General features: G+C 47.7%; 1 protein-coding gene across 1 annotated transcript in view; it reads right to left on the reverse strand.

Annotated features, from left to right (window-relative positions):
- COL5A1 (collagen type V alpha 1 chain) overlaps positions 1-24,227 on the reverse strand; it is a gene marked incomplete at its 5' end in the record, with an annotated part of 122,786 nt that overhangs the window by 84,012 nt on the left and 14,547 nt on the right. The window contains 3 exons of the mRNA XM_082327859.1: positions 1,400-1,648; positions 1,774-1,920; positions 3,685-3,816. Of these exons, the coding sequence (XP_082183985.1) occupies positions 1,400-1,648; positions 1,774-1,920; positions 3,685-3,816 (528 nt within the window). The remainder of the gene's footprint in view (positions 1-1,399; positions 1,649-1,773; positions 1,921-3,684; positions 3,817-24,227) is intronic.

The raw sequence follows: 24,227 nt of genomic DNA on the forward strand, positions 1-24,227 counted from the left end.
CAACTAAACTGGCCCTTGAGACTCTTATTTCCTCTTCCAATTTTTTTTTTTTAAGGTCATGCTATCCAATCTTTAATTCCTCTCTATTAGAAAGTTCAAGCTCGGCCAAAGATTTCTGGCTCTTTGTCAGGAAACAGAAAAGTTTCCCGTCTATGGGTTCCCTCAGGTTGGCGCTCGCTTCCTCGATACGCTGGAACCTTTTCTGTTTCTCTCTGTGTATCATTTTGGGCTGCTCAACCTCCTCCTCCACCACATTTTTTATCCCCGGTTGGCTGGACTCGATCCCCGCCACGCCACCAGCCCTCGGGGCGGCTGGCTCCCCTCGTGCCTCGCTCCAGCTGCTCAGCTCTTTACTTGGACACTTGCCCCGACACCATTTCATTCAAGCTTCCAGGTCCAACTCCAAATACGTTGGCCAACTTCCACTGTCTCTTTTGCCACCCTCCAGCACCTCCCAGAAAGCCTTGAATTTTGACAGTCCCATAGCTAAGTAATTCTTCTCCATTTGAGGAGGAACAACAAAACTCTGCCACGTCCCATCCTACCTCCCAGAAAACATTATCCCACTATTGACTCCCCTTGCTGCTCCAGGATAATGAAGAATTTGCCTTGTCTAGCACAGTTATTTCCTTGCATAGTGAGCTACACAGCATGCAGCTGCACGACAACTCATCTCAGTCTCATCTAAGGACGAGACCAACCTTCACCTATTTAAGTACCAATATAAAAAGGCAAGAACTGGGCAAGTCTTAAGGACAGAAGAGTCTCAAGTGCAACGTATTTCAGTTAAAGCATATTAAAGCATGGGTAACTAAAAAATGTAATCGGTCCAACAGAAACATCAGCTGTGGGATCTGGACTGATCTCATCTTTGAGCAGATCTGTGCACAACACAGAGGGGCTGTCTCAGTGAATGCAGTAGTCAGAAAGCAAGGGTTTGTCCCAGTGCTGAAATGTTTGGGTTTTTTTTTTTTTTTTTAAATTAAAGATGCTATTCAGTGGGGATGACAAAATGAAAAATATTGATGTTCTCCATCAAATCAACATTTTAAGGATTTATATTAATAGCTTTAAAATAAAATGCTTTTACTTAGATCTTAACACCAACTCTCATTTTTCTTTTTGTCACACAAACACTTCACACTGGGAAATGCAGATATCAATATGAACAGATTTTTCCAGGGGAATAATCCTTAACCAAATTCTAAATATCTGTATTCCACACCCTAAAATATCTGGAGTGAAAATATTTTACACGAAACTTCCTCTTCCAACAGCTGCCCAAACCACTTGCAGATTTACCATATGGATGATCACATCTCCTTTGCTCTTAGAGCTATGAAATACCAGAATTTATAAAACACAAAGCAAAAGGAAAAAAAAAATTCATTAAAATTACATCAGTCTCGTTGTAGGTGATGACGGTACTCGTGGGGAGTTCAGCTTCCACGGCATTTTCAGTGAGTCCACCCTGCGTGTCTACTTCTTCGTTGTAGTTGACATCTTCATAGGGGAGAGGCGTGAAGTACTCTTCGTTAGTGGTTTCATAGTTGTACTCATCCACGAGGGGGTCATCCACCACGGCATCCCCTTCCGTCCTCTTGCCGGGGTCCCCTCCATCAGGTGACGGTGTGGGGGCAGGATAGTCCTATTGCAGAAACAGAACGCCACAGTCAAAAAAAACAGAAAGAAAATTCTGCGTTATCCTCCACCTTCCCCCCTATAAAAGGGCCATTTATCAAACGCATCTTTGCCGGGACCCCGTATCGGTACCTGCTTGGTTTCAGGTCTCTCTCCAGCAGCTACTTCAGGAGTGCTGGGTTTGGTGGTGGGTGCTTCTGGCTTTACAGCTTCATCAACATCTTCGTAGTAGGGGTACTCATAGTAGTAGGTATCACCTTCTCCCTCCCCATCGGTGTACTGCAAAGAGAAGATGAGAAGCAGAAAATAAGCTGGCAGCACCCAAGCACGTTCCTGCCAGCTCTTTTAGACATTATTTCGTGTCAACGGGGCCATGCCGTGATGCAGACCCATGCAGTGAAATCTTTCCCTTACTCTTGTTCATCAGCTTCCATGAAACCTTCACCAAGAGCCTGGCTTTGGGCTGCTTTGCCAGTGGCTGTGATTCAAGGGGGTTCACAATCACCTCTTGGCCCTGTGGCAGGTTCTCCCTTAACAGAGAGGATGGACCTACCCTACAGCAATTCAGCCACCCATGATAACACAATAAGAAAAAACTTTTTTTTTTTTTAACCTCAGATTGTTGACACCTCCCCAAGGTCACACATCTGACATTCAGAGAGGGGAAGAAAACACTTGAATCGCACAGCCGCTCTGAGAAGCGGGGATGCTATTTTCCCTCATCCGACTGCACTAATAGCATCCGTGTGACTTCCCATCCAGCCGCTGCCTGCAGGCAGAAGGGCTTTGAAAACAAGATATTTTCAGTGTTTTCCACAAGGCGTCAGTCATTCTTCAAAATGAAATACAAACAAAACATTTGGTTACAGCCGGGCATGGCACATTTCTTCGCCAGTCCATCGCTCTCACTGGCAGCAGACGCCGGCGCGTGGAAGAGTTATTCTTACACGGAGCAACACAGCCCTAAGACAAGCCAGCCCTTGTTGAACTGCTGGCTCCAAAAGAAGAGTTTTATTTTTCTACTACCACATATTTTGACCATACCAAAGTCTATTTTATTTTACTTATTTATTGTTTCTCCAGAAGTGCTGGCGGAGCGGTTACGGCACTTTGCCGGGGCTGGGCAGCCTTGCCTGTGAGCATCGCTCCGCTCCCCAAAGCTCTGCTAGGCTGGGGTTTTTAATTCAGTCCTAAAGCTAAGCTGGAGCAGGCTGACAGGGTTACAGCTTCATGGGGATTCAGCAAGAGCCCACAGACCTGAGACCAGCTGAAAGCAAGAGAGTGCAGGGACTGGCAAATCAGACCAAGAGAGCAGCCAAGATGCCAAGAAGCTGCTGAGGATGCCAGACACTTTAATTGCTGTGAGCTAAGCCTGAAACCTCTTAAAAAGGTGTAAAATTCAGGTGGTGCTCTGCTGGAAATCAGCCACACCCAGACATTTCTAATTGAGCAGCAGAAAGAAAAAGGTGTCCTGTATCAGTCTTTTTTTTTTTTTTAAAGAAAAGATCTGAGGCTAACTCTGTAGAAAAAATACTGAGCACAGCAATTTATACAGATGAGCTGGGAACATTTCTGCCAAAATGAAATTCAAATGTCAAATACAGGGGCAAAAAAATGTTTCCCCCTCCTTTAACACCTGTTGTTTCAAAGAATACTGAAAAAGAACTGCTTAATCTTTTTGCAAGTTCAACAATAAAATTTGAAATTTAGAAGCGGCTGCCTGTTTTGGACAGGATTTGACCTGCCAGGGAAGGTCAGCACTTCACACTCTGCTCAGGTCATCTCTCCTGTAAGTTTTTGAGCTCCAAGCAAATATTCATTTCAGTGTCTGGAAACGGCAGGAGTACAGAAAGGAAGGGAAACTCCTGAGGGCAAGAGCCAAGACCAGAACCTGCAAATCCTAAAAACAAGCTCTGTCTTGGTCCTTACAGATGAATCGCAGGGAAGCCGAACAGGAGGAAGAAGCCAAGTGAGTCTGCAACCACGGTACGGAGCTGGATGCTGCTGCCCCAAAAGCGTCACCAAACCCTGCAAGAGACTTACGTATTCATCCTGGTTGGGGTCCTGGGACTGGGGGGAGTCGGGGATGGCGGTATCGCAGTCGGGGCTGTAGTGTTCGCAGTAATCGTGGGCTGCTCGGGGGTCCGCCACGATCAGGAGCTGCTGGATGTCGCCCTGCGGGGAAGGAAGGACAAAGCGTCACGGGGATGGACGGTGCACGTGGAGCCACCAGCCCGAGGCTGCAGTCAAGGGGATAAACACCACCAAGAAATGAAAAGCAAACCACTTGGCAGAGCCACCTCCCCGATACGGGCACGTCGCCTGAGACGAGCCAGGCAAAAAACCCTCCGTGGCCAGGGCCGGGTCAAGCAGCCGCTTATCTCAGGCTGCTCCACGAGGTGTGAAGCCACCACACTTCATGCCCGGTCCCAACTCCACCTTCCCAAAAGATAACGGCATCTGCAGAGAGGTCACCCCCACCCCTACAATACAACAGCTCTGACAGCCCTGGGTGCAGTAAAAATAAGAGAAGAGGGCTCTACACACCCCAAATCAGCAGTGTCCTGTGGACAATAAAAAAAAACCTCCTTTCCTGCCCAGTCCCATGCAGCTCTGCAGGGCTCTGGAATTGCCCTGCCCAGTCCAAAAAGCTGTTTATTAGCCTCAAAACTTCCCTGCTTCTCCGACCCCATCAGCTGGTCTCATAAAAGACATCACCTCCCCAGTTTCTACATCTTGCCTCACCTCGATTTTCCACCCACAACAGTGCGGCAGACATAGAAAGAGATTAGAAACGTATCTGATAATCAGAAAAAGAGAAAAGAGGGAGGGGGTTCGCAGTGGCTTATTGAAAACCAGGTGCAGAGCCAGCTCATCAGGCACCGAGGCTGCTTAACGGAGCGCTCGCACACCAAGCGCAGCACAGCCACAGCCCAAAGGCCAGAGCAGAAATCACTCTTGAGTTTCCTAAAGAACCACCACACTGCTTAACCATAACGCCAAAGCCCAGCTTATTCAGTAGACAGTTACGTAAGACAAGATTTTACTACTTAGATTATTAGAGCTGATACTTTAATTAGCGGGGGGGGGGAAATCTTTTTTAATAATAGAAAAACATGGCTAAGGCATCGGGGAAAAAGAAGCATTACAGCAAAAGTGGGAGGATGACTTGGGCAGATAATAGGAACCAGAAGCTCTGAAGGGAGCCTGGCCAGGCCGGCAAACAGCTCCGTGGAAAACCAAAGGATATTTTTGAACTTATGGGCCAAATCTGCCTTTGCGCACGCAAGCCGCACATGGTCCAGCCGCGGGTGCCGCTGGGTCCGTGGGGAGCTCAAGCCTCCTATGAACACATACCAGACTTCTAAAAAAGTGCCCTTTACATTTTTGGCAGAGATCCACCAGGAAAAAAGGTTGCAAGGACCACATGGACCTGGCCGCATCCTGCCTGGCTCCGAGGGGCAGGGGGAGCTTATGGCTGCCTGGGGTTTCCCTCCTCGATTTCCAGGTTATCACATCCATCTCTGCAGCAGCTCACCATAACTTATGGGCACCTCTCAGATGCTACACGTTACCCTAAAATTGAGTGTTAGTTTAAGCTTATTAGTCATTGTTTCCTGTGAATAACCTTTACAAAATTAACAGAAATGTCTGCAAAGTGGTTTTCAAGTTTCTATTTTAAGAAAGAAAAATAGTCTTTTTTTTAACAAATCCGTAGATCAGTTCTGTCATTACTGTTCTGGCTTTTTCTTTTTCAACATAACCACGAACAACGGGGATGCAGTATTGAGAAAACAGAAAATGCCAAGTTTTTGTCTCTTAGAACATTTCCCATTTCTAGTCAGCTCTGGCCACCACATGACAGCGTGACCTGCATGGGGAACTTGGCCGTGGTGTGACCTAGAGGACATCGCCCAGCCCCGAGCAGAGACTTGAAGGAGCTGGGAGCTGTTATGGGGTTCCTCACACCATATTTTGTCATCCCTGTCCTCAAAGGTAGTTCAGAGCAACAAAACAGGCTGCCCCTTTGGAGCTCCTGCCAGTGGAGGATGCCCAGCCTGGCCAAGGCAACTTGCTTAAAGTTGGTGATGTGAAGATCCTTCCAGTTGCTATTTCTGCACACAGGACCTCAACCACCCCTGCCCCTCACTGACACCTGAGTTAAGCCATTTACACCCTTCTCTCACTTAGGTGGTTAAAGCCCCCCAGTTTCCACAGGGTTACGGGGACTGTCTGGCACTGCTGGGATAAGCTGAAATAAGACAGCCACAAAAGGAGACTGGGTGCCTGTCTCCAAGAGGCAAAGAAGGAAGGCTGAAAGCTTTTTCTTCCTGATAAGGTTGGATTTACACCTCAAGGAGAGCTGATAGTCTGCGTCCTGTAAGTGAGCAGGACTATAACTGTGTTTCCTCGAGGGACAGATAAAGCAAAGAAAGGCATGTTGGCTAAACACAGTGCAAAAGGTTAAGCAGAAGAGAATTTGCTAAAGCCAAGTTTGGTTTTAGTCTCAGCTGATGGCAGCTCCTGAGCTATACATAGGGAGAAATCCTGGCTCAATCCCACCCTGCTTCCCTGCAGCACAACAGGAGCTGAGCATCCTCCGGGTCTGAGGGCTCAAGGCATTGGCAGCACCTGTGAGTACCTGGAAAGACACCCCCTGCAAGTCCCAGGAGCCACAGGCTGAAGACTTGGGGCCATGGCAGAAACCCCAAGCTCACTCAACACACCAAAGGACAGCGTTGGCCCAACAGTTGCTGCCGAGTGAGCAGGGGAAGACAAACAAGGGAAGCTTCCTGCTAGTTCTAGGTCAAGAACCTGAGAAAATCAGCATGTAACTGAACAAATTTGGTATGTGAAGGGTGCCAGGAAAAAATGTGAGCCACATCAGACAGCTCCTTCAGAGCTCACCACGCTTCATGAGCATCATTCAACATGCCTACTATATTCCCATTTCCTTTTCAAACCCAATCAATCACCCTGCCCAGCAAAGTTCACCCTTTGCTTGTTGTTCCAGCAGCAGCACGCAAGCATGCAAAATCAGAAGGAAAAGCAACGCACCCAATTTTTGGAGGAATGAGAGCCCCAGGGAGCATCTGAGCTCAAGTACACCGACATGGGTTGAGCGGCTCAGTGGTGGGGGAAGGAGGAGAGCTCACGGGGTTGCTAGACCATTCATCTTTGTTTCATTAACGGCAAATGCACGGCACTGGTGGATACCCCGTGTTAACACTTGTAAAAAGCAGACAGGAGTAAAACCTTGTTAGCAAGATTCCCAGTCAACTGACCTCATCCCTCAGTGCAAAACAATAAAATGGGCTAATTTAGCCTGTAATAAAAAGCCCCACTATCTGAACTTCACAAAAGATGCACAAAGCTCTGCTGTCAAGAGCCCCATTTCTTTGATTTAAAAAGCCGACTTTAAATAGAGCAAGCCATGCTGGGAGGTTCGTGAGCCTTTTGTGTCCTCTCAAGTGTGTTGCCGCTAATAAATTTCACCGAGAGATAGCTGCCCCCAGCCCCGGCACGGGCTGACAAAGGCAGCAGCCAGCTCCGCTCCCTTTCCTCGCTCAAGCGTCTATTTGTTGCACTGTTATGGTTACACAAAACACCCAAGCCTCTCTCCTTCCTATGTCAGCATCTGCTTTTTTCAGCAAGAGCAGCGATAACGAAGATACCATTAATTTCCCCGCACACGTGTAACAGCTATGGATTTTCCATGAAGCCTTTCTAAGAGAGAGAAAATTACACTACGAGTGGTTTAAAGACTTTACCAGCCAAGTCATTTAGGTTTTTAAGACTTATTTTCAGGTAAAGAGGTATCTAAGTCAGGGAGCAAGTCAGTAACACACGGGTATTACTTTGAAGGAGAGGTCACCAGCACGGTGTCCTCCAGCCCCAGCCAGCCATGCAGACGGTGGGTAAAGTCCTCTTTGGGCACGTGAACAAATCGGGCACGTCTGGGCACACAGGGCTCAAGAAAGGGCTCCAGTATCTGGGGTACTTCTTCGCATGCAAAGGCAAGGCACAGTTGTGCTTTCCTGGTTTGACAAAAAATTCAAAGTGGAGGGGGAGAAAAAAAAAAGGTTAATTTTTGCCTGAAAATAACGAATATTTCATCCATCACAAGAGCTGGTTTTTAAAAAGGGAATAAATCACATTTTGACCTTTATTCCTAGAGCTTCCCGTGTAGAGGAATAGGCAGGACAGCACATTTATGAAAATGATTGTGAATTGCGAGGCTTTTATTTGCTCCACCAAACAGATGTAAGTGCTAACTATCAGGACCAGGACGAATCTGTCTGACATTTATGGTAAAGCCATTTATGCCTGATGACTCATTTTCTTTATGGATTAAGTTCCATCAAGCCAGTTTAATTCAACTCCCCAACCAACTCCCAGACAAGACTGGAAAAGCTCTTCTGGAGCATTTTTTAACACTTATTCTATATGTGTGCAAAAATGTCACATCACTTCCAATGACATCAGCTTCAGTAACTTGGAGAAATCGCTGTGGTTCAACAAAACAAACAGCTGGCGAGGATGATCGGAGTGACTTCATCTGGCATTGGCAGCCGCTCCATAAATACTGGGATTCTTGGGGGCTCTCACTGCAACGCACCGATAATTAACTGGACTGTTGTTTTAGTGTATTACCCCAGAAGTCTTAGTGACTCTTAACATCCATAAGAATAAATACTGCTTGATGCGCTGTTTTAAACTCCTACATTTAAATTGGATAACCAGAGGCCCAGGATGTACAATTGTAACACAGGAAAAAAAAAAAACCTTAAAAATTATTGGAAGCAATTGGGATGTTGCCGAGTTTTATTACGGCAAACTCACTGGTTCTGTAAATGCAAACCCAGCTGGGTGGCTTAAGAGTGGCAGAGATTCAATGCAGGTCTATGATGAAGTGAAAGCTTAAAGGCCCCTGCCACCAGAGAGCTTCCAAAAAAAAAAACCTAATCCCTGTTTTGGGGACAGCCTGCCTGCCCTCAGATGTTCCACTTGATAAAACCTGTTGTCAGCACTTGCCCATGGACAGAGGCTCTCTGCTAAGGACGCAGCAGCTGCCCTGCTCCAGGGCTCCGAGCGGCTCCTTGTCTGCCCAGGTTGGAGTAAGAGTGGTATCGAAGAAGTCAGCGAAGGAGGGAAGCACAGGGTGACCCAGAGCTCACCGTGCCCCCGGCTCTGCCAGTATAGCAAGACCCCAAGTCAGAGGTACGATAACCGCTCAGAGCATCAGTGCATCCTCTGTTGTTCTGGCATCATCCCAGCCTCCCTTGTTTAAACACAGCTGCTCCAGAAAAGAAGCCAAACTGCAGCAATGGGGTCAGACGAAGCCTCGTCACCCCCACCGGCCCCTGTACCTGCGTCCTGGACCCCTCTCGCGGGCCAGCCACGGACAGGAGCAAGCTCACCAGATGGAGCAACTGGTACCTAAAGGGCATCCTTTGGGCTTCCAAAGATTTTGCACTACAAAACGGGAAGGCAATAGTTGAAGGTCTGGCTCAAAAAAAAAAAAAAAAGCTTGACTCACACACAGTCATGAGTCAGCTACAAATACTTGGTGGTTTGGATAAATCCAACTCGGATGTTTGCTTCCCCATCCTGCGCAGAGGGGCTGCAGGAACGGACGGGGCAGCTTTGCTGCGAGACCTCTGCTATTTCCCCTCTCAGGCTCCAGTTACCACAAGAATGGCTGCCTCTGCTTTTGGCACTCAGATAGGAGCCTCTTCTGAGCCCTCTTTTGAAAAAAGAGGTTTAATTAGCAGAAAAGGGATAGAATTTTCACTAGAACCAAATATGGCTTCAAGGAAAAACCTCTCAAGGGCTGATAATAGTTTCTCTTTCTCACTGCATCTCCGTCCTGGAGAGGAAGTACCCTAAGAAACCCCGTTCTCAGGACACGTCAGCCTCGTCCTGCATCCCCACCCCAGAGCTAAGCCATTAGCATTTCTGATGCTAAACTTACAGAACACAAACTACAGTAATTATCTGGACAACACACATGCCTCTTTCCCTGACCACAGCAACAAGAAAATAAGCCCTTTGGCTCAAAGGTGATTAACCTCCCCAGTAATTGTCAACCTTTATATTTTATAATCCCAGGGAAGAACCCAATTTCCTACCACGCAAGGATCCATTAACTCACTGTTAGCCCTGGCCGCTGGCTTTGAAGGAGCAGGGCAGGGAAGCGCGGTCCCCTCCTCTGTGCCTCCCTGAAGCCTGCTACCCTCCGCTCCGAGCTGCCCTCAACACCCAGCCCTGCTCCGACGGATGGAAACGCAATCGGGCAATGCCACATTGTGCTTCCTCCACCCATAACTGCTGGATTCTCGGGTCAGCCGCTCATGGCTGTTTCTTAGAAAAAAAAGCTTTTTGGAGCAAGGGGCTGTATTTCATATCTGCTTGCAGAGACCACAGCACGCCGCAGGTCTGTCGGGATAATATCGCAATACAAGTTATGAGCAGTTTAGCAAGGACTCCTTACTGCAAGGGAAGGACAAGCAATTCTTTAAGAGAACAAAAGCCAGATGGCTTTGCTAATTCTGGAAATCTCTCCTGAAGAAGCTGTCGCTCTGCCAATACCCGAATACCAGTCAAGGACTCGAGTCGTTAGCAGAGCAGGAGATGCTAATACAAGGTTCATTTCCAGGCAGCTACTTCCCCCCCGCAGCCCCAGCCCCGATAACCACGCAATGTAAATAACACCCTACCCTAATGTAAACACTCCCCCGCCAGCGGCCACAGCCGCCGGCACAACGCCGAGCACCCTCTGCACAACGGCTAAGTAAAGGCAAAGCCAGAGCTTATGCCAAAGTCCTTTTTTGTTGTGACAACGCAGAGTTAATTCCCAAAGACAATATACACAGTGTGCATCAGCAGTATAGATTATTTACACAACAGCGCTTTACAGGCAACAGACGGACCCATCCACCGTTCCAGCTTCCTATTTGCAATGGGTAAAAGATTTTCTTTTTTTTTGCCTTTCCAAGTGACTGAGTTTGTCAAATCCATTAATCATTGCTAACTTTTCTGCTGCTTTCCCTGGAATCCTCACCAAATCCTGACAGCCCAGAGCCCCTTCGCTCTCTCCAGTCCCATGGAACAGCTCTACAGTCACCCCTTCCTCAGCCCTCTGCTACCCCAGTCCACTTAACCATCATGTCGCACCCTGAGAGCTTCTCGTGTAGGGACTGGCAATGCCCTGAAGAGAAAAGGGACAAGATGAAAAAGCCTAACCAAGCTCAAACGGACAGTTAATGATGGGGCAAGAGCCCAAGCCGAGCTCCAGACTCGCCACCCGGACCACACGGTCCCATCCTCCCTGTACCAGCTCCCCATCCCTTCACTGCCAACACTGATTCATCCCCAGGCACTTCGCCTAATTGAAACCTCCAGCCTTTCAGAAGAGAGGTCTAATCACCAGTTTAAAGATCCCAAAAAGCTCTGGGGCTGCTTTATGCTTTGAGGCAATTGTACTTCACCTTATTCAGCCTTGACCCCGACTGACTGAGGGGGGCCGCTGTGCTCAGATAAAGCATTACGTGCGCATCGCACAGTTTGTTACCCTGTGGCTCCCATCATAAGCCATAAATGAGCATTGCTTCCAGTGGGCAACATGCCTTTCCCAGCTAAAAGCTGATGCCTAGACCTTGGAGGACAGTTTTTGTTCAAAAATTTACCAGATGGGTGGAAAAAGCCAGATAAGGCAAATTAGCAACCTGTCATTTAATTAAGATCCAGGAACTTAGGGGACACAGGGTGGAGAGAAAAACAATCCTTAAGAAAGAGGCAGCTTGGAAAACAGGTGGCATTGGCAGAGGCACAGAAAGCATCAAATCTACAAAAGTATTTACAAGCAAGGCTATCTAGCAATGCGTTTCTCCAGGGTTTTTGTTTCAGAGCTGGAAAAGCCACCGCAGGACAGCGCAGCATCCCTCGGCAGGTCCACCCCGCGCAGCCCTCCTCCAGCCGTGGCACTGGTGGGGCAGGCCCTGCAGAGCCAGGCTGCACGACAGGCGTGGCTGCTGGTAGCAAGGGGGATTTTCTCCAGCAAATGGGAAAATTTAAGGTAGGGGGAAAAAAAAAAAAACGAAAAAAATCTGAAGATAGACGTGGCCAACACAGCAGGAACTGGACTGTGGTTTGAATCTCTTGTCCTTACAATGCCGGCTGAGAGGCTCCCGCAGGAGCATCCCAGGTCAGGCAGCGCAGAGCAGGAGGCAGCGTCCATCCCACGCACGTACCAGGGGACGCGTCCAGCTTTCCCTTGACTCATGTCTGGTGCTGCAAACCACCAGACATCGGCTGCGTGCTCCACAGACTGCACTGCAAAGCGGACAAGTACTTGTAATAACTGTTACAGCTAATTGCACAAGGGAGCAAGACCCACCCAGAGGAGAAATGACTCCTCAGCTTCTGTTTATCCTCACGCCTTACAGCTCCGTGCAGACAGCCTTACATCAGCCGCTGCAAACGGTGGCATCACCATCACACACCACCGTCCTTTGGAACAGGATATTTGCAAGCTTTGATTTTTCCCTTCCACTTCAAGCTCCCTGCTCCCCTGCTAACCCAGGTCCCTCTTAAAACCGCTGCCATCCACGGGGCCAGCACTCCGCTGTTGATGTGTCTGCATTCCTCCTCTTTTGAGCAAGCACAAACACGGCAACTCTTGATGGGACGGGAAGGTATGCCCAGGGCAAAGCAGCAGCCAAGCTGCAGGAAAGAAAAAGGCAGCCAAGATGCCTTAAAAAATAAAGCAAATACAAAGACCCGCTAAAAACACCCAAAGAGACAGATATCCTTAAATCAACAACTGTCATGCTCAGACACTCAGCTCCGCTGGCCATTTTTAAATATATTTATGTCTGTTAAACAAACCACAATCTATCTGCTAGGATTTTTGGGTGTGAAACAACCAGTTATGGACACAGACAGTGGGATGCGACTGAACGGCTTCCCCTACTCTGCGGCTCCAACCTGGAAGGACGGACAGACAGGGAGAGGGGCTGCGTAGACTGGTGTGACAAAAGGCTGCTTTATATTTGCTCCTTCTCTACAGCCTGGCCAAGCACTTTGGTAACACAGGCAAAAATAATATGAGAGGTTTCCGCAGCTATTTTGCAAAAAGGGGAAAAATAATAGCGCGCAGTTCAGGTTTTTAAAGGCAAAAAAAAGGAAAGAAAAGAAGAAACCCCTGACAGTCCCACCTCGCTCCACCCCAATAAAGAGAGGACATGACTCTCAAATTTCATTTTCCTATTGTAAAGTCACTCTCTTTATTTGCAAAATGAGCGTTTTTAAACTTTTTTTAAATTGTGTGTTCTGGGCAGATGGTCTGGACCCCCCCAGCAGATTAGAAACATATGCGAAGAACAAGGAATCTAAACCACACATTTTTATTAAACTGCATGACTTCTAGTTCAAATTTCATCACATCGAAGTAAATATTTTCTCTCTAAAGTAGCAGCTGCATGTTAGGTTACCCATAATAGATGTTTCGTATACGTACACATGCATACATGCATGCAGGTGCCCATACATGCGTGTCCCATTCTTGCTGATAAACTTTATAGATGTCAATGTGAGACCACATGGCTGAAGCTGATTTCACAATTTTTTCTTCTAAAAACAACCTGCCTGTGCACACACATAGACAATTTTAAAAAGTTAAAGCTGCAAGGGTTCCAAAATTTTAAATACCAGATTTAAGGTTGCGTACCCTAAATCTATCTCTCTGTACAGACATGTTAGCATAGTCTTTAATTATTACCCAGGAACATGATACTTTTCCAGAGTACTTCCACCTCATGTGGTGCACGAGTGACAAGGCCGCTTCCCTCCACAGCCCCTTTGCACGCCATTTGCACGCTTCTCTAAGCTCCACTTTGCAGCCACAGTGCTTGCATACAGGTTTTGCACATCCATGCTGCATATCTAAGCATGTGTGTTTTTAAGTGTGACATCTATAGACACAGATGTTAAGCACTGCTAACTTAAACAAGCTCCTCCACTGATAGAGGAGGAAAGCATCCAGATTCGGGTACTTTTGAAAGACTCCGACTTCCAAATGACTTAGTTTCCACTTCTGGCATGGGGCACGCACCCTGCTAAAGCCTGACATATCCCTAGCAGCTTTCCTCAAGCCAGGGCTTAATCCTTAACCCCGGCCTCTTCCTGCAAAAGCTGGGACACATCAAACACAGCTATCACTGGGTGTTTACAGAGTACCTGGGCATCGCCTCCAGAGCAGAGCACACGTTTCCCGCTCGAGCACCGACCACATGCCACGTCCGCAGGGATGGACCCTGACCTGGCCAGCGCAGCCTCAGGAGCCCACGCCAGAGGCACTGATCTTACCATGAAGGAACCTGCAGCCAAGGGCAGGCTCCCCTCCTACCCAGCCCTTTGGAGGACACCAGTGCTCTCCACCAGCCACGAATCCCTCCTCTGAAGGGCTGACCTGCGCCAGCTTGAAGCCAGCCAAGCACATGCCATTTACCCTACCTCACCAGTCACCCAAGCCAAGCCCTAAATCTTTGGAATTTCCATCACCTGCAGCAGATGCAAAGCCAAGCCACAACACTTGCTCCCAGTACCCACCAGTGCTCCGATTTCAGCCCCAGCAGTGCAAGAAGCCCACACCCTCAGCTGCTGAACACCAGCTCCAGGGGCACCTTAGGGCTGGAGGATGAAGAACTGCATCCATTACAACAGGCAGCCTGCTGCGGCTCTCCTGGCCAGCCGGGGACCATCCTCAGCTGAGACTGCTCTTGAGAAACCATTTACAGATCTCCTGCAGTACCACCTTCCCCAAAACCAGAAAATGGGACAGGAGCTGGAGTCCCTTGGCTCACTGGGACTGAGTCGCTAAAGGCCCCAAAGGTTCTCATAGCTGTGGGACAGAAACCTTACAATGTGAATTATCTAGACCATGCTACTAACCAGGCTTGACTGGAAGAAATAACTCCTTTGCTGGCTTATTTCTGAGTTGCTGGCTGGGCAAAGGTGTTCCTTCTATTTCAGGGGAAAAGTGGAAAAAAAAAAAAGGTAGAAAACCTGACTGCAGAGAACCCTTCCAAAGTGACTCAGTTTTCTTTGGCTGCTCCAAAACTCCCATGAACATGGTAAATAGTCTGACTCTTTTCTCCTCTCCAGTTTTGACTGAAAAATAGGAAACTCGATTCTGAGAAGAGCTGGAATGAGAGAAAAGCAGGTTTAGACTCTGCATGCAGGGCCAGCTTGGCAGAGGGACTTGGCACACTTGCACCATCTCCTAGGGAATGCGAGATGTTAAGGTCAGACCTGGTAGAGGTCCTTAGCAGACCTGATCTGTGCACGCTCCTTGTGTGGGATCTTAAATGTTGCCTCCATTCTGCTAGGCCGAACCAGTTCTTGCATTTTTGCCAGCACAAGGAGCTAGAGCAGAACTGGGTCTCTCCCTACAAGGATCCTACCTAGAGGAAACATTTGGAGTAGAGCTGTTGCATGCATAGCCGGCATGCTAGAGGGAAACACCTTCGCCAAAGGAACAACCCAGCCTTCTGGCCACCTCTGTAATTACAACTGCTAGCAACTAAATATTCACCTCTCTCATATACCAGAAACCACATTGGGAGTTATTTAATTTGAAGGTTTAAACTAACACATGAGAAAGCATTCTCCTCTAATTAATTCATTAGGACAGTAATGCATTTTTTTTGGCTGGTTTCCCCAGAAAGCAAGCCATGTGTGATCTCCTTGTGCAGCCACAGGTGTGTCCCATCTATCTCAATAACTCTTGAACCTGATAGCTGATTTCAATCACTTTTGACAGACAAAAAAGGCTCAAGATAATTAAACCCCTATAAATGTCATGGAAACAGCTAGGTAAGAGAAAGGCATCGTACAAGTTCATTGTCTGAGGGGAGGCTTTACAGCAAGTTCATATCTGATCAGATATAGGCATACACAACAAGAACACATCTCTCTAATGTTCCTACCGCAAGAGAAATTTAAGCAGCCACGAGACACAAATTAGAAGGAATCTAGACCTGACTAATCTCAAGGTATCTCTGACATTCCCAATTCCCCACAGTGACTGGAAAAAGAGCTGAAGCACCACAAAATAAGCAGTTCTTCTTGCATTTCTGCCTATACATAGAAAACACCCTCTTCTCCTCAATTTTCCAGACCCAAGAAGAATGGAGGAGAAAACCAAGCATCTCCAGGTCTCAGCTTGCCAGCAGTCCCGGCAGCTCTCCGAGGAACATCACAGGACACGGCCGAGCCCAAGGGTTTGCTGCTACCTGTCATCAGATGCCGGCCACGTTCAGGCTGGCATTGCCACCCAGGCAACCTCGAATGAGCCTTTGCTCAAAAAAAGTGGCTCATGCATCGGCACAACAGACTTGTAATCGTTCCTGGCTCTCCAGCAAACACACTAGGATCAAACCCTTAGAGTTGTTTTTTTTTGTTTTGTTTTGTTTTTTTTTTTTCCCCTACATGACCACACAAGCAGCTTGTCACCCTGTGATTTCTGCCTTCAAACTCTTCATTTGGTAACTTAAAATCAGCATTTATGTCATACTCCACACAAATTACAGCGTTGATCCCTAAAAATAGAAGCCCCACAATCACCGTGTGCTCTGTTGTCACTGTCTTTACATCTAGCCCAAATACAACCTTTATAGCATGGTCGCTATACGGCTGTTGGGTTTTTTCCCCCCCCTCCAGATTACAAACGCTTAGCCAGGAATAGTGCAAATCTACAGGATAGCTTTGAAAGGAACACTTTAAAAACTGCTTAAAAATTATACCACCAAGTTCACAGGTATTCTTTAATAGATGCACCCACCATCTGTTTACAATATTAATACTACCAATACTGGCTTCATAGCAACAGATTATTCAAAAAAACAAAAGCTATGTCAGGTGTCTATCCAGAATTTAAACATGGTTTTCTTTTTCCCTTTTAAGTTATTGGCTATTCCAAAGTGTTGGCAAAATAACAAGCGTGAATATCTCCACACCAGAAGTTTTTCAAGCAGTTCCTTCCGATTGTTTTCCAATAGGAGCCGATTTGGCTCAGGTCTATTCACATGGTGTGGTTTTGTTTCCTAATTGAAGCATCAAGTCAGCTTATGCTTCTGAACCCTTGCAAGCAGCAAATTAGACTATTAAAAAAAAAAATCGTTAATACTTGCTTAAAAAAGTTTGCTTCCATGGATACACTTAAGCAGGGCAACTCAGGAGGCACCTAGCAATGGGCTTTTGCAACTGTAGCCTCTTGACAGTCAAGGAAAGAAATTTTCATGTAAAGATAAAACAACAGGACGGTGTGACAAGGTAGTGCTCTCCCCGACAGCCATCGCAAGTGCCCAGTGTCACAGCAGGGCTCAGACCCCACCGCCCAGCGATGCCGACTGCTGGGACAATCTGGGAAGGTACCAGAACCAGGCTAAGTCTGGCCTCACATCAGTGGTTGCAGTGGGTGGGGGGAACAAAAAAGGGAAGATTTTCCCCTCCTCTGCATGCACACCCTGCCTGCTGCTCCTGCGGTGCAGGGGAGGAGCAGGCAGCAGCTTGCACCCACACCACGGCCCTCCGTCAGGGTGCTGATTGCTTCGGTGGTGCCCCGAGGCCAGGGTGAGGGGACCAGCGCAGGTCAGCACTGCTGGGACAACAGCCCCACGGGCAGCATCCCACAAAACTCATTCAGGCCCGCAGGAAAGCTACATTAACTGATAGCCTGCACACTGTGGGAGGTATTTACATAAAGGGAGGATACTGTCAGCCTGACCTTCCACTGTCCAGCATGGAAATTAAAAAAAAAAAAAAGGCACGAAAGCCCAGCCCAGGCCTCTGAGAAATGAATAGGACAAAATGAATGGATGTCATTGTCTATCATGATCTGCCAGCCCTTTAACTAGCAGTTAATAAAGCTGAGAGGGAGAGAAGATGAAACAATGAGCAATTTTGAAATAACAACCTCATTTTGCATCCAGTGTATTCCAAATAACGCTGCCTTTCTGAAGCATATGCTCAATATCCTGCGCTCCATAGAACAGGCTCAAAAAAGTTATTTTCTCCATTTTCCTCATCGCATTCATTAGGAATCCCTGGAAGGAACCCAAGTCCCCATTTCCCCTTGTCCTCCACTGCTCTTTGAGCACCAGGTAGCACAGGGCAGCCCGGCTCTCCCCCACCAGTGCCACCACTCTCCAGGTCCCAGTTGTCACCACCCAAAGGTCATCCCCACTGCAGCAGGGCCCGACGCGCGTGGCCAGAGCAGCCCCACGGCCTGGCCGACGTCCCCACCCGCAGTCCGAGGGGCAGCTCCGGGCAGTGCCCTTTTACCCAGGCTACATTTCTCATACAAAATGAGGAAATTACAGCGTTTTCCTTGGAGAGGAGACGCAGCCTGGAGGGGAGCGTGCAGTCTCTGAAAACTCCACATAAACTCAAATTAGAGCCTGCAAGGCTGCCAAAGGCTGCCCAGCCTTCCCATTTCTTCTTGTGGTCGTGCAGACCTGACCACATACTCAAGTTCCCTATTTTCTTTACCATTTCATTTAGTGCTGCATTTCCCTCATCCAACTTCATCTCCTGATGTCACCGCCTTACCAAGGGCTGATTGCACTGTTCCAAGTTTCCTCTCTCCATCCAAATCAAATAATCCACTAATAACCGAGCTAAAGGGCTGGCTTTTTCCTATAGAAGTTATTTTTCAATGACATATGTGTGAACCATAAGGGATAGTTTAAAAACAGATTCTCCCTCATTACAAGCTGCGGCACAGCACATCGCGGCATTGCTCTTTTGTGTCTTCCCCCTCCACGCCGAACGATACCATTTCCTGGCTCCGGTTTCACATTGATTTATTTCCCTTTCATCTATGGAAAATTAAGAACGAGATCAGCTTCTGCTGGCTGCGCCGCCCACACGAAGCTGGATACGCCAGTGTATTGTAAGGGAGACTCTACTACATATTTTCCACTGTGAGAGAGTGAAGCTCTTGGCTTAAGTTACACATTTGAAAACTCACTGTTGGAGCTGCGCTGAGCCAAAGTGGAGGCAGTTGCTCAGTTTTTACTCGGCCCTGTGTAAACAGGGTCGCGGTGTCTGCCTAGGAGGTATTGGTCCCAATGACCCAGAAAGCTTTAGGCTTCGCTCCCACCCCTGGCTACGATGGAGATGGGGGACACAAAGGGAAAGAGAAGGTCTAGGGAAGGTGGCGAACAGTCTCAAGAGAGACTTAAGGAGCAGCCAGTCTCGGTACAGAAAAGGAGGTGGTGGCAGGAAAAGAAATCCAACCCAAGGTCTCCATCAAACATCTAGCCATGACCCTCCACGATGGTCAAACACAGCAGACGGCATTTCACAGCTCCATCAGACAATTCACACTGCTGCTACAAGGGCAGGAGGAGCAACCAGGGGCAGCCCCATGCTGCTGCTCTGTGCATTTCCCATCCTCTCCCCTCCTCGCTCCCTAAACACTTCCCAAATTCCACTACGAAACCCCAGGCGAGCCCTCAGACAGCTCCAAAGCCCATGGCTCATTTTGGAAAGCCTCAGCCTCCCCAATCTGGGCTCGCTTCCATCACCAAAGGGTGGTTCTTTGCTTCCAGCAGCACATCAGGGCTTCCTGCACCCATCCCACAACAGCTGGAGCTCTGCTGAGTACTAAGGTACCTAAAAGCTGCACACCCTGTGCTTTTACTGCATTTTTTTTTTTTCCCTCATAGCTTAATTAATCTGGAAGCTGAGCTGCCGTTTTCTCAGCCCCACAGATGGGCTTTCCATCCCCCGACTGCCACAAGCCCAAGATCCACCCTGAGGTTTTATCCTCAGCCCTCCACACCGAGGTGGCTCAGGATCAAGGGGTTTGTATACACAGAGGCTTTTAATCAGGACTTGGAATGTTTTCTGCCCCAGGAGGTAAATACAGAATCCAGGTTTTATGGATTAAAGGGAATAGGGGAAAAATAGACCTGGCTGCTAAAGTTATCTCAGGATATAAGTGGGATTACATGCTTAGCCATGGGGATATCTGCTGACACACTCAGAATTTAACTTAACACCAAATTTTGGTTGGGAAAGAATTTTCCTGCATTTGGCCAGCGACAATCACCAAACCATGGAGCACTGAGCAGGACACATCTGCTGGGACCACCCGAGAAGGAAGCTTTCGTGCAGGTTCCTATTGCTATTTCCCACCATTGCCTCAAATTTGGCCAGTGCTGCTCAGGAAAGAGCTAAAAACGGAGAGCTGAGCTCGTGTGCACCCATAGGCATAACGCCTCTCATCCATACACCCTTCTCCCTCTTTCTCCAGGAAACTGGACTGTCTCCTTTGTCCATGTTCACACACCTCTCACCTCCGTGCTCCAAAGTATTTCTGCAGTTATGTTTTAACGCTGCTCATTCTCCATGAAAGATGATTTGGTTATTTATTCCTGCAAGAGAACCTCCGTGCTGCATCTCCTATCTCAAACTCAGCGTTCAGAAAGCCTTGCGTTTAAACACAAAATCCTGCATAGCTCCCATAACAAACCTAGTTGGGCACTACCCAAGCTTTTCATCCCAAAAGAGAGCTGGATGTGTACACCCTATGGCCTGAAGAGCAGATGTGAAGCTCAGCCCAGAAACGTGGTTAACTGAACAAAACCCATTAAGGAACAGGAACGGACGCAGCGTGACCGGCGCAGCCAGCGCCAGCTGAGCATCACAGCTCAGATTTCGGTATTCTGAGCAACAAACTGGAAGAGGGTAAACATAATTTGCAGATAAATTTACTTATGCAAGGCATCAAAGCCTCAGGAAAACCTTGCTATGTTTGCAGACATTCCAGAGCAGAGAACAGTGCACAAAAGTAATATTCACCACAAATTCTCTCATCTCCCCACACATTTCACTTCAGTGGCCAAAGCACTGTTTGTTCAAGCAGACTTGACCTCCTGAACCACAGCCAGTATGTGGCTACGTGTGCAGAACAATGAGCCCACGGTTGGAGACTTTTTTCCGTGTTCTTGGAGGGAATAGAAAACACATACACACAAATACACAAATCCCATCCAATATTCTGCACAACTCATTAGGAATACCCTCTTCCAGCTCCCATCCCCAGGGTGACGTATTTATTGTGAACATATACATTCGATCCCGCTCGGCTCTGTCAAAGTAAGTAGTACACCTGCACACTGGGGATGTCTGGAGTGGGCTAGGATTTTCCTTTGGGCTTTGGCAAGCAGCCCAGACTGCCAAAAAAAATAAAAAGGCCTCACCGTGTGTAAGGAACATGTGTTTCATTTGTTCGTAGCTAAATGACAAGGGAATGGGTTGAACACAAAGTCAACTAAGAGGCTTCTAGTTTGGATGGTCTTTTCTATGCTGGGTTTACTCTGTCCTCGCTGCAATGAGAGGCCACGTGCATAAAACCCTAGCTTAGAGAAACGAAGACTTTCAAGTAGTGTCCTGCAAAGGCAGGACAATAGCAATAAAGCCCTAAATTTCAAAGAAACATCAGCCTGAGCACTGTCAGGTCAACAAGGACACAAGCCCACCTCCCTGCCTGACTAGCCTATTGCAGAGCTCAATGCTCACCATTCCTCTTCCTCAACACAGTGGCTCTCCCACGAGTTTGGCTCAGACAAGTCTGTACTTCCTATAGCAGTTCGCTGCAACAACGCAACTCAATCAAGATTTTTGTACATAGAAGACAGAGAATGTTTTCCTGTCCGCAGGCTTCTGCTCCAGAAATTCATTTTTAGACAAATAAGAGTAATTGGTGTGGCACCTTCTGTGCAGAACAAGGTTCCCACATTAGCAGGCAAGGGGAAACATGCACTGATTTGGGCCAGTGGCACGCTATCACTCTCTGCTCTCAATAATCACTTTTACATATTGCATAGTGATGCTGCCAATAAAGTTCAGCTAGAAACTTCTCCCCAATAGCATGAGTATTTGGCTTTTCCCCCATGCTCAAGCTGAAGAAAATCATCTTTCCCAAACACATCCATTTGCTCTCCTCTTCAGTGCCTTTTAACACACTCCGGGTCCCTTTGCAGTGCCTTTTCTGCTCCTGAAGCCCTGTCCTGCTGCCTGCTCCCAGCAGACATTCATGTCCACAACGCCACTGTAAACCTTGGCATGATGTCACCGGAGAGGAGCAGGTTTCCAGCATTACATCACCCTGTCTGGGCTCGGCAATCAGCCTTCTGCATCTCAGAGTTTCCATGGAAGAAATTGAGCCCCCTCCTCCTCCCTCTTGCTATCCAAGGGGGGAAGCAAACTACAAACGAAGCCATCAGCTGAAAGAGTAATGACACTACACCTAACAGCATCCATCATGTATAACAAGCCTGCCTGGGTTGCTGCCTGCCAGCATTTAAATGCAAAACTCTGCCAGGCGAATGTCAGGAACGACCACACAGAACTCTGCTCCCCAAACCTCACAATCCCTGTAGTGGATGGAAATTGTTGTGAAGGATGAGCTTTGCCTTCCAGAGACCACTCAGTTTTCCTCATTAGCAGTTTCAGCTGGTCACCCCACTCTACAGGAGGTACCCCAGGCCAGAGAAAGTTGGGCAACGGCCTGCCTTGTCCTCTTTATGTCATGGCCCAAGATGACAGCAGTGATGGAGAGCCCTACTGGTATTGCTTAGCATCCCTCCCACTGACAGTTCTTCCCACTCAGCATCCTTGCCCATACCCTCCAAAATGGCAAAAGCTCATCCAAACAAACTAGCCTGCAGGAGTCCCTAGCAAAGCAACCATCAGGCTCCAAAAACTGCCTATTTGACCCATAATAAACAACTTGTTTATCTCCCACTTCAGTAGCTTCTGGAGTCATGGCACATCACTATTATTGTGACCACTGTTCAGGAGCTGACAGGGAAGCCAGTGGTTCCTCAGACTGGGGTGAGGTCCCATGTCCTTCACCAGCCATTCACAGAAGGTGTTAGCCCTGGATTTTCATGAGTGCTAAGTGCCCCATATCCTAGCATTCACCATGCTTTGCTAACAAAGTCATGAGGAGGGTCCCCTCAACGAGCAATTGCTCGAGGTTGGGTGCCTTTTCCCGTTTACAGACAACACCATCCTGTTGCTGCACTCAGGCTCGTGACCAGCAAGCAGGGCTCCCTGCAAGCTACATCTTACCACCAGGTTCCTCAGTGCCATCTGACACTGCCCGTGCTCAAAATATTCAGCCTATACCTAAGAGAATTCTATATTAAACAGGCTAAGTTGCACACTTGCCCACAGGTACTGTACAAATGGGATTGCACAGTGAAGCATCGATTAAAAAGCCCTTACTCAGGATGACACCAAAAGGACTAAATCCCCTTTCTAGACTAACAGTACACACCAGCACCAAGGCCAGGCAGCCAAGCCTGTTACCCACTGCCAGGCTTCCTGGGATTCTGCTTCCTCCCTGTCTCCTTCCATGCAGAGTCCTCCTTTTATCTCCTCTGCTGGACACAGGGAATATAAAGTGCTTTGAATAACTGCAGCTCCCCCTCATCGCTCCCTCTGGTAAGATCAGTATGGCTTAAGGGCCATCGCTCTGCCTTATTTTTAAATTACAGCACGTGCTGTGTCTTCCTGAGTGCAAGGATCCAGAGGAGGGTTATTCACATTAACTAATAGAGGTGTCCGAAATTGAAATCCAGACTCCCAGCAGTCAGACCCCCATTCGACACAACTTGTCACTAAAAGTTAGAAGCAGCCCCCACCCAGCAAGAGACACCCATTGCCTTGAAGGTGACACTCAACAGCGCCCAGCTGGAGGCAAAACCCATGCTGGTCCTCCTGCACGAACGGGGCTTGACTCTGGACAAACTGCAAGCAGCAATAAGACCATGCAGCTAACCAGGCTCATGCTTGACTTGGCCATATTAAAAGATAAACGATGCAGTGCATAACTGTTACACATCAATAAAAGCACTTTTACATTCTCTTTGTATAATAAAGCATGTCTCCCCACGCATTGTATACTATCAGAGGCCTGAAGGCATTCTATACCAGCAAACTGCAGTAATTATCTACACGTGCCAATGTACAGGGTTGGTTTTTTTTTATAGTTTAAGAAATAGAATTTACCACTGACCAAAAAAAACCCCAAATCAAAAAAGTTAAAAACATTAAATGTGTATTTTGTAATCATGACTAATAAGCTACATCATTACAGGCAACCCTGACCCAGTCACCAAGCTTGACTGCAGTCCAGATGGCTAAACTGCAAATTACCCAGCAAATCTAAATGAAAAAGAGTTTGAGCAAAGCATATGCAAACAATTAATCTGCTGTTTCCACCCAAGTCCTCACTTTGCACGCTGGCACCTGACAGATAGAGGTCAGATGAAACGGTGTCAGTTTAGGATTCAACTGAAACCAACCTGAAGCACAGATTAACTTTTACAAGCTGTTTTGCAATTCTTATTCTGGATCTGGTCCTGCCCCTCCCTCGGTACAGACACACTGATAAAACCAGATGACGTCCCTGGGCACCTGTGTAAGACGATGCGGTGTGCGAGACCTTGCCAACTGGAGCCAAATATCATGTTTGGGGTTTGATTAGACTGACTGCATTGCTT

The sequence above is a fragment of the Platalea leucorodia genome (assembly GCF_965183815.1).
Source record: "Platalea leucorodia genome assembly, chromosome: 15".
Taxonomy (NCBI): domain Eukaryota; kingdom Metazoa; phylum Chordata; class Aves; order Pelecaniformes; family Threskiornithidae; genus Platalea; species Platalea leucorodia.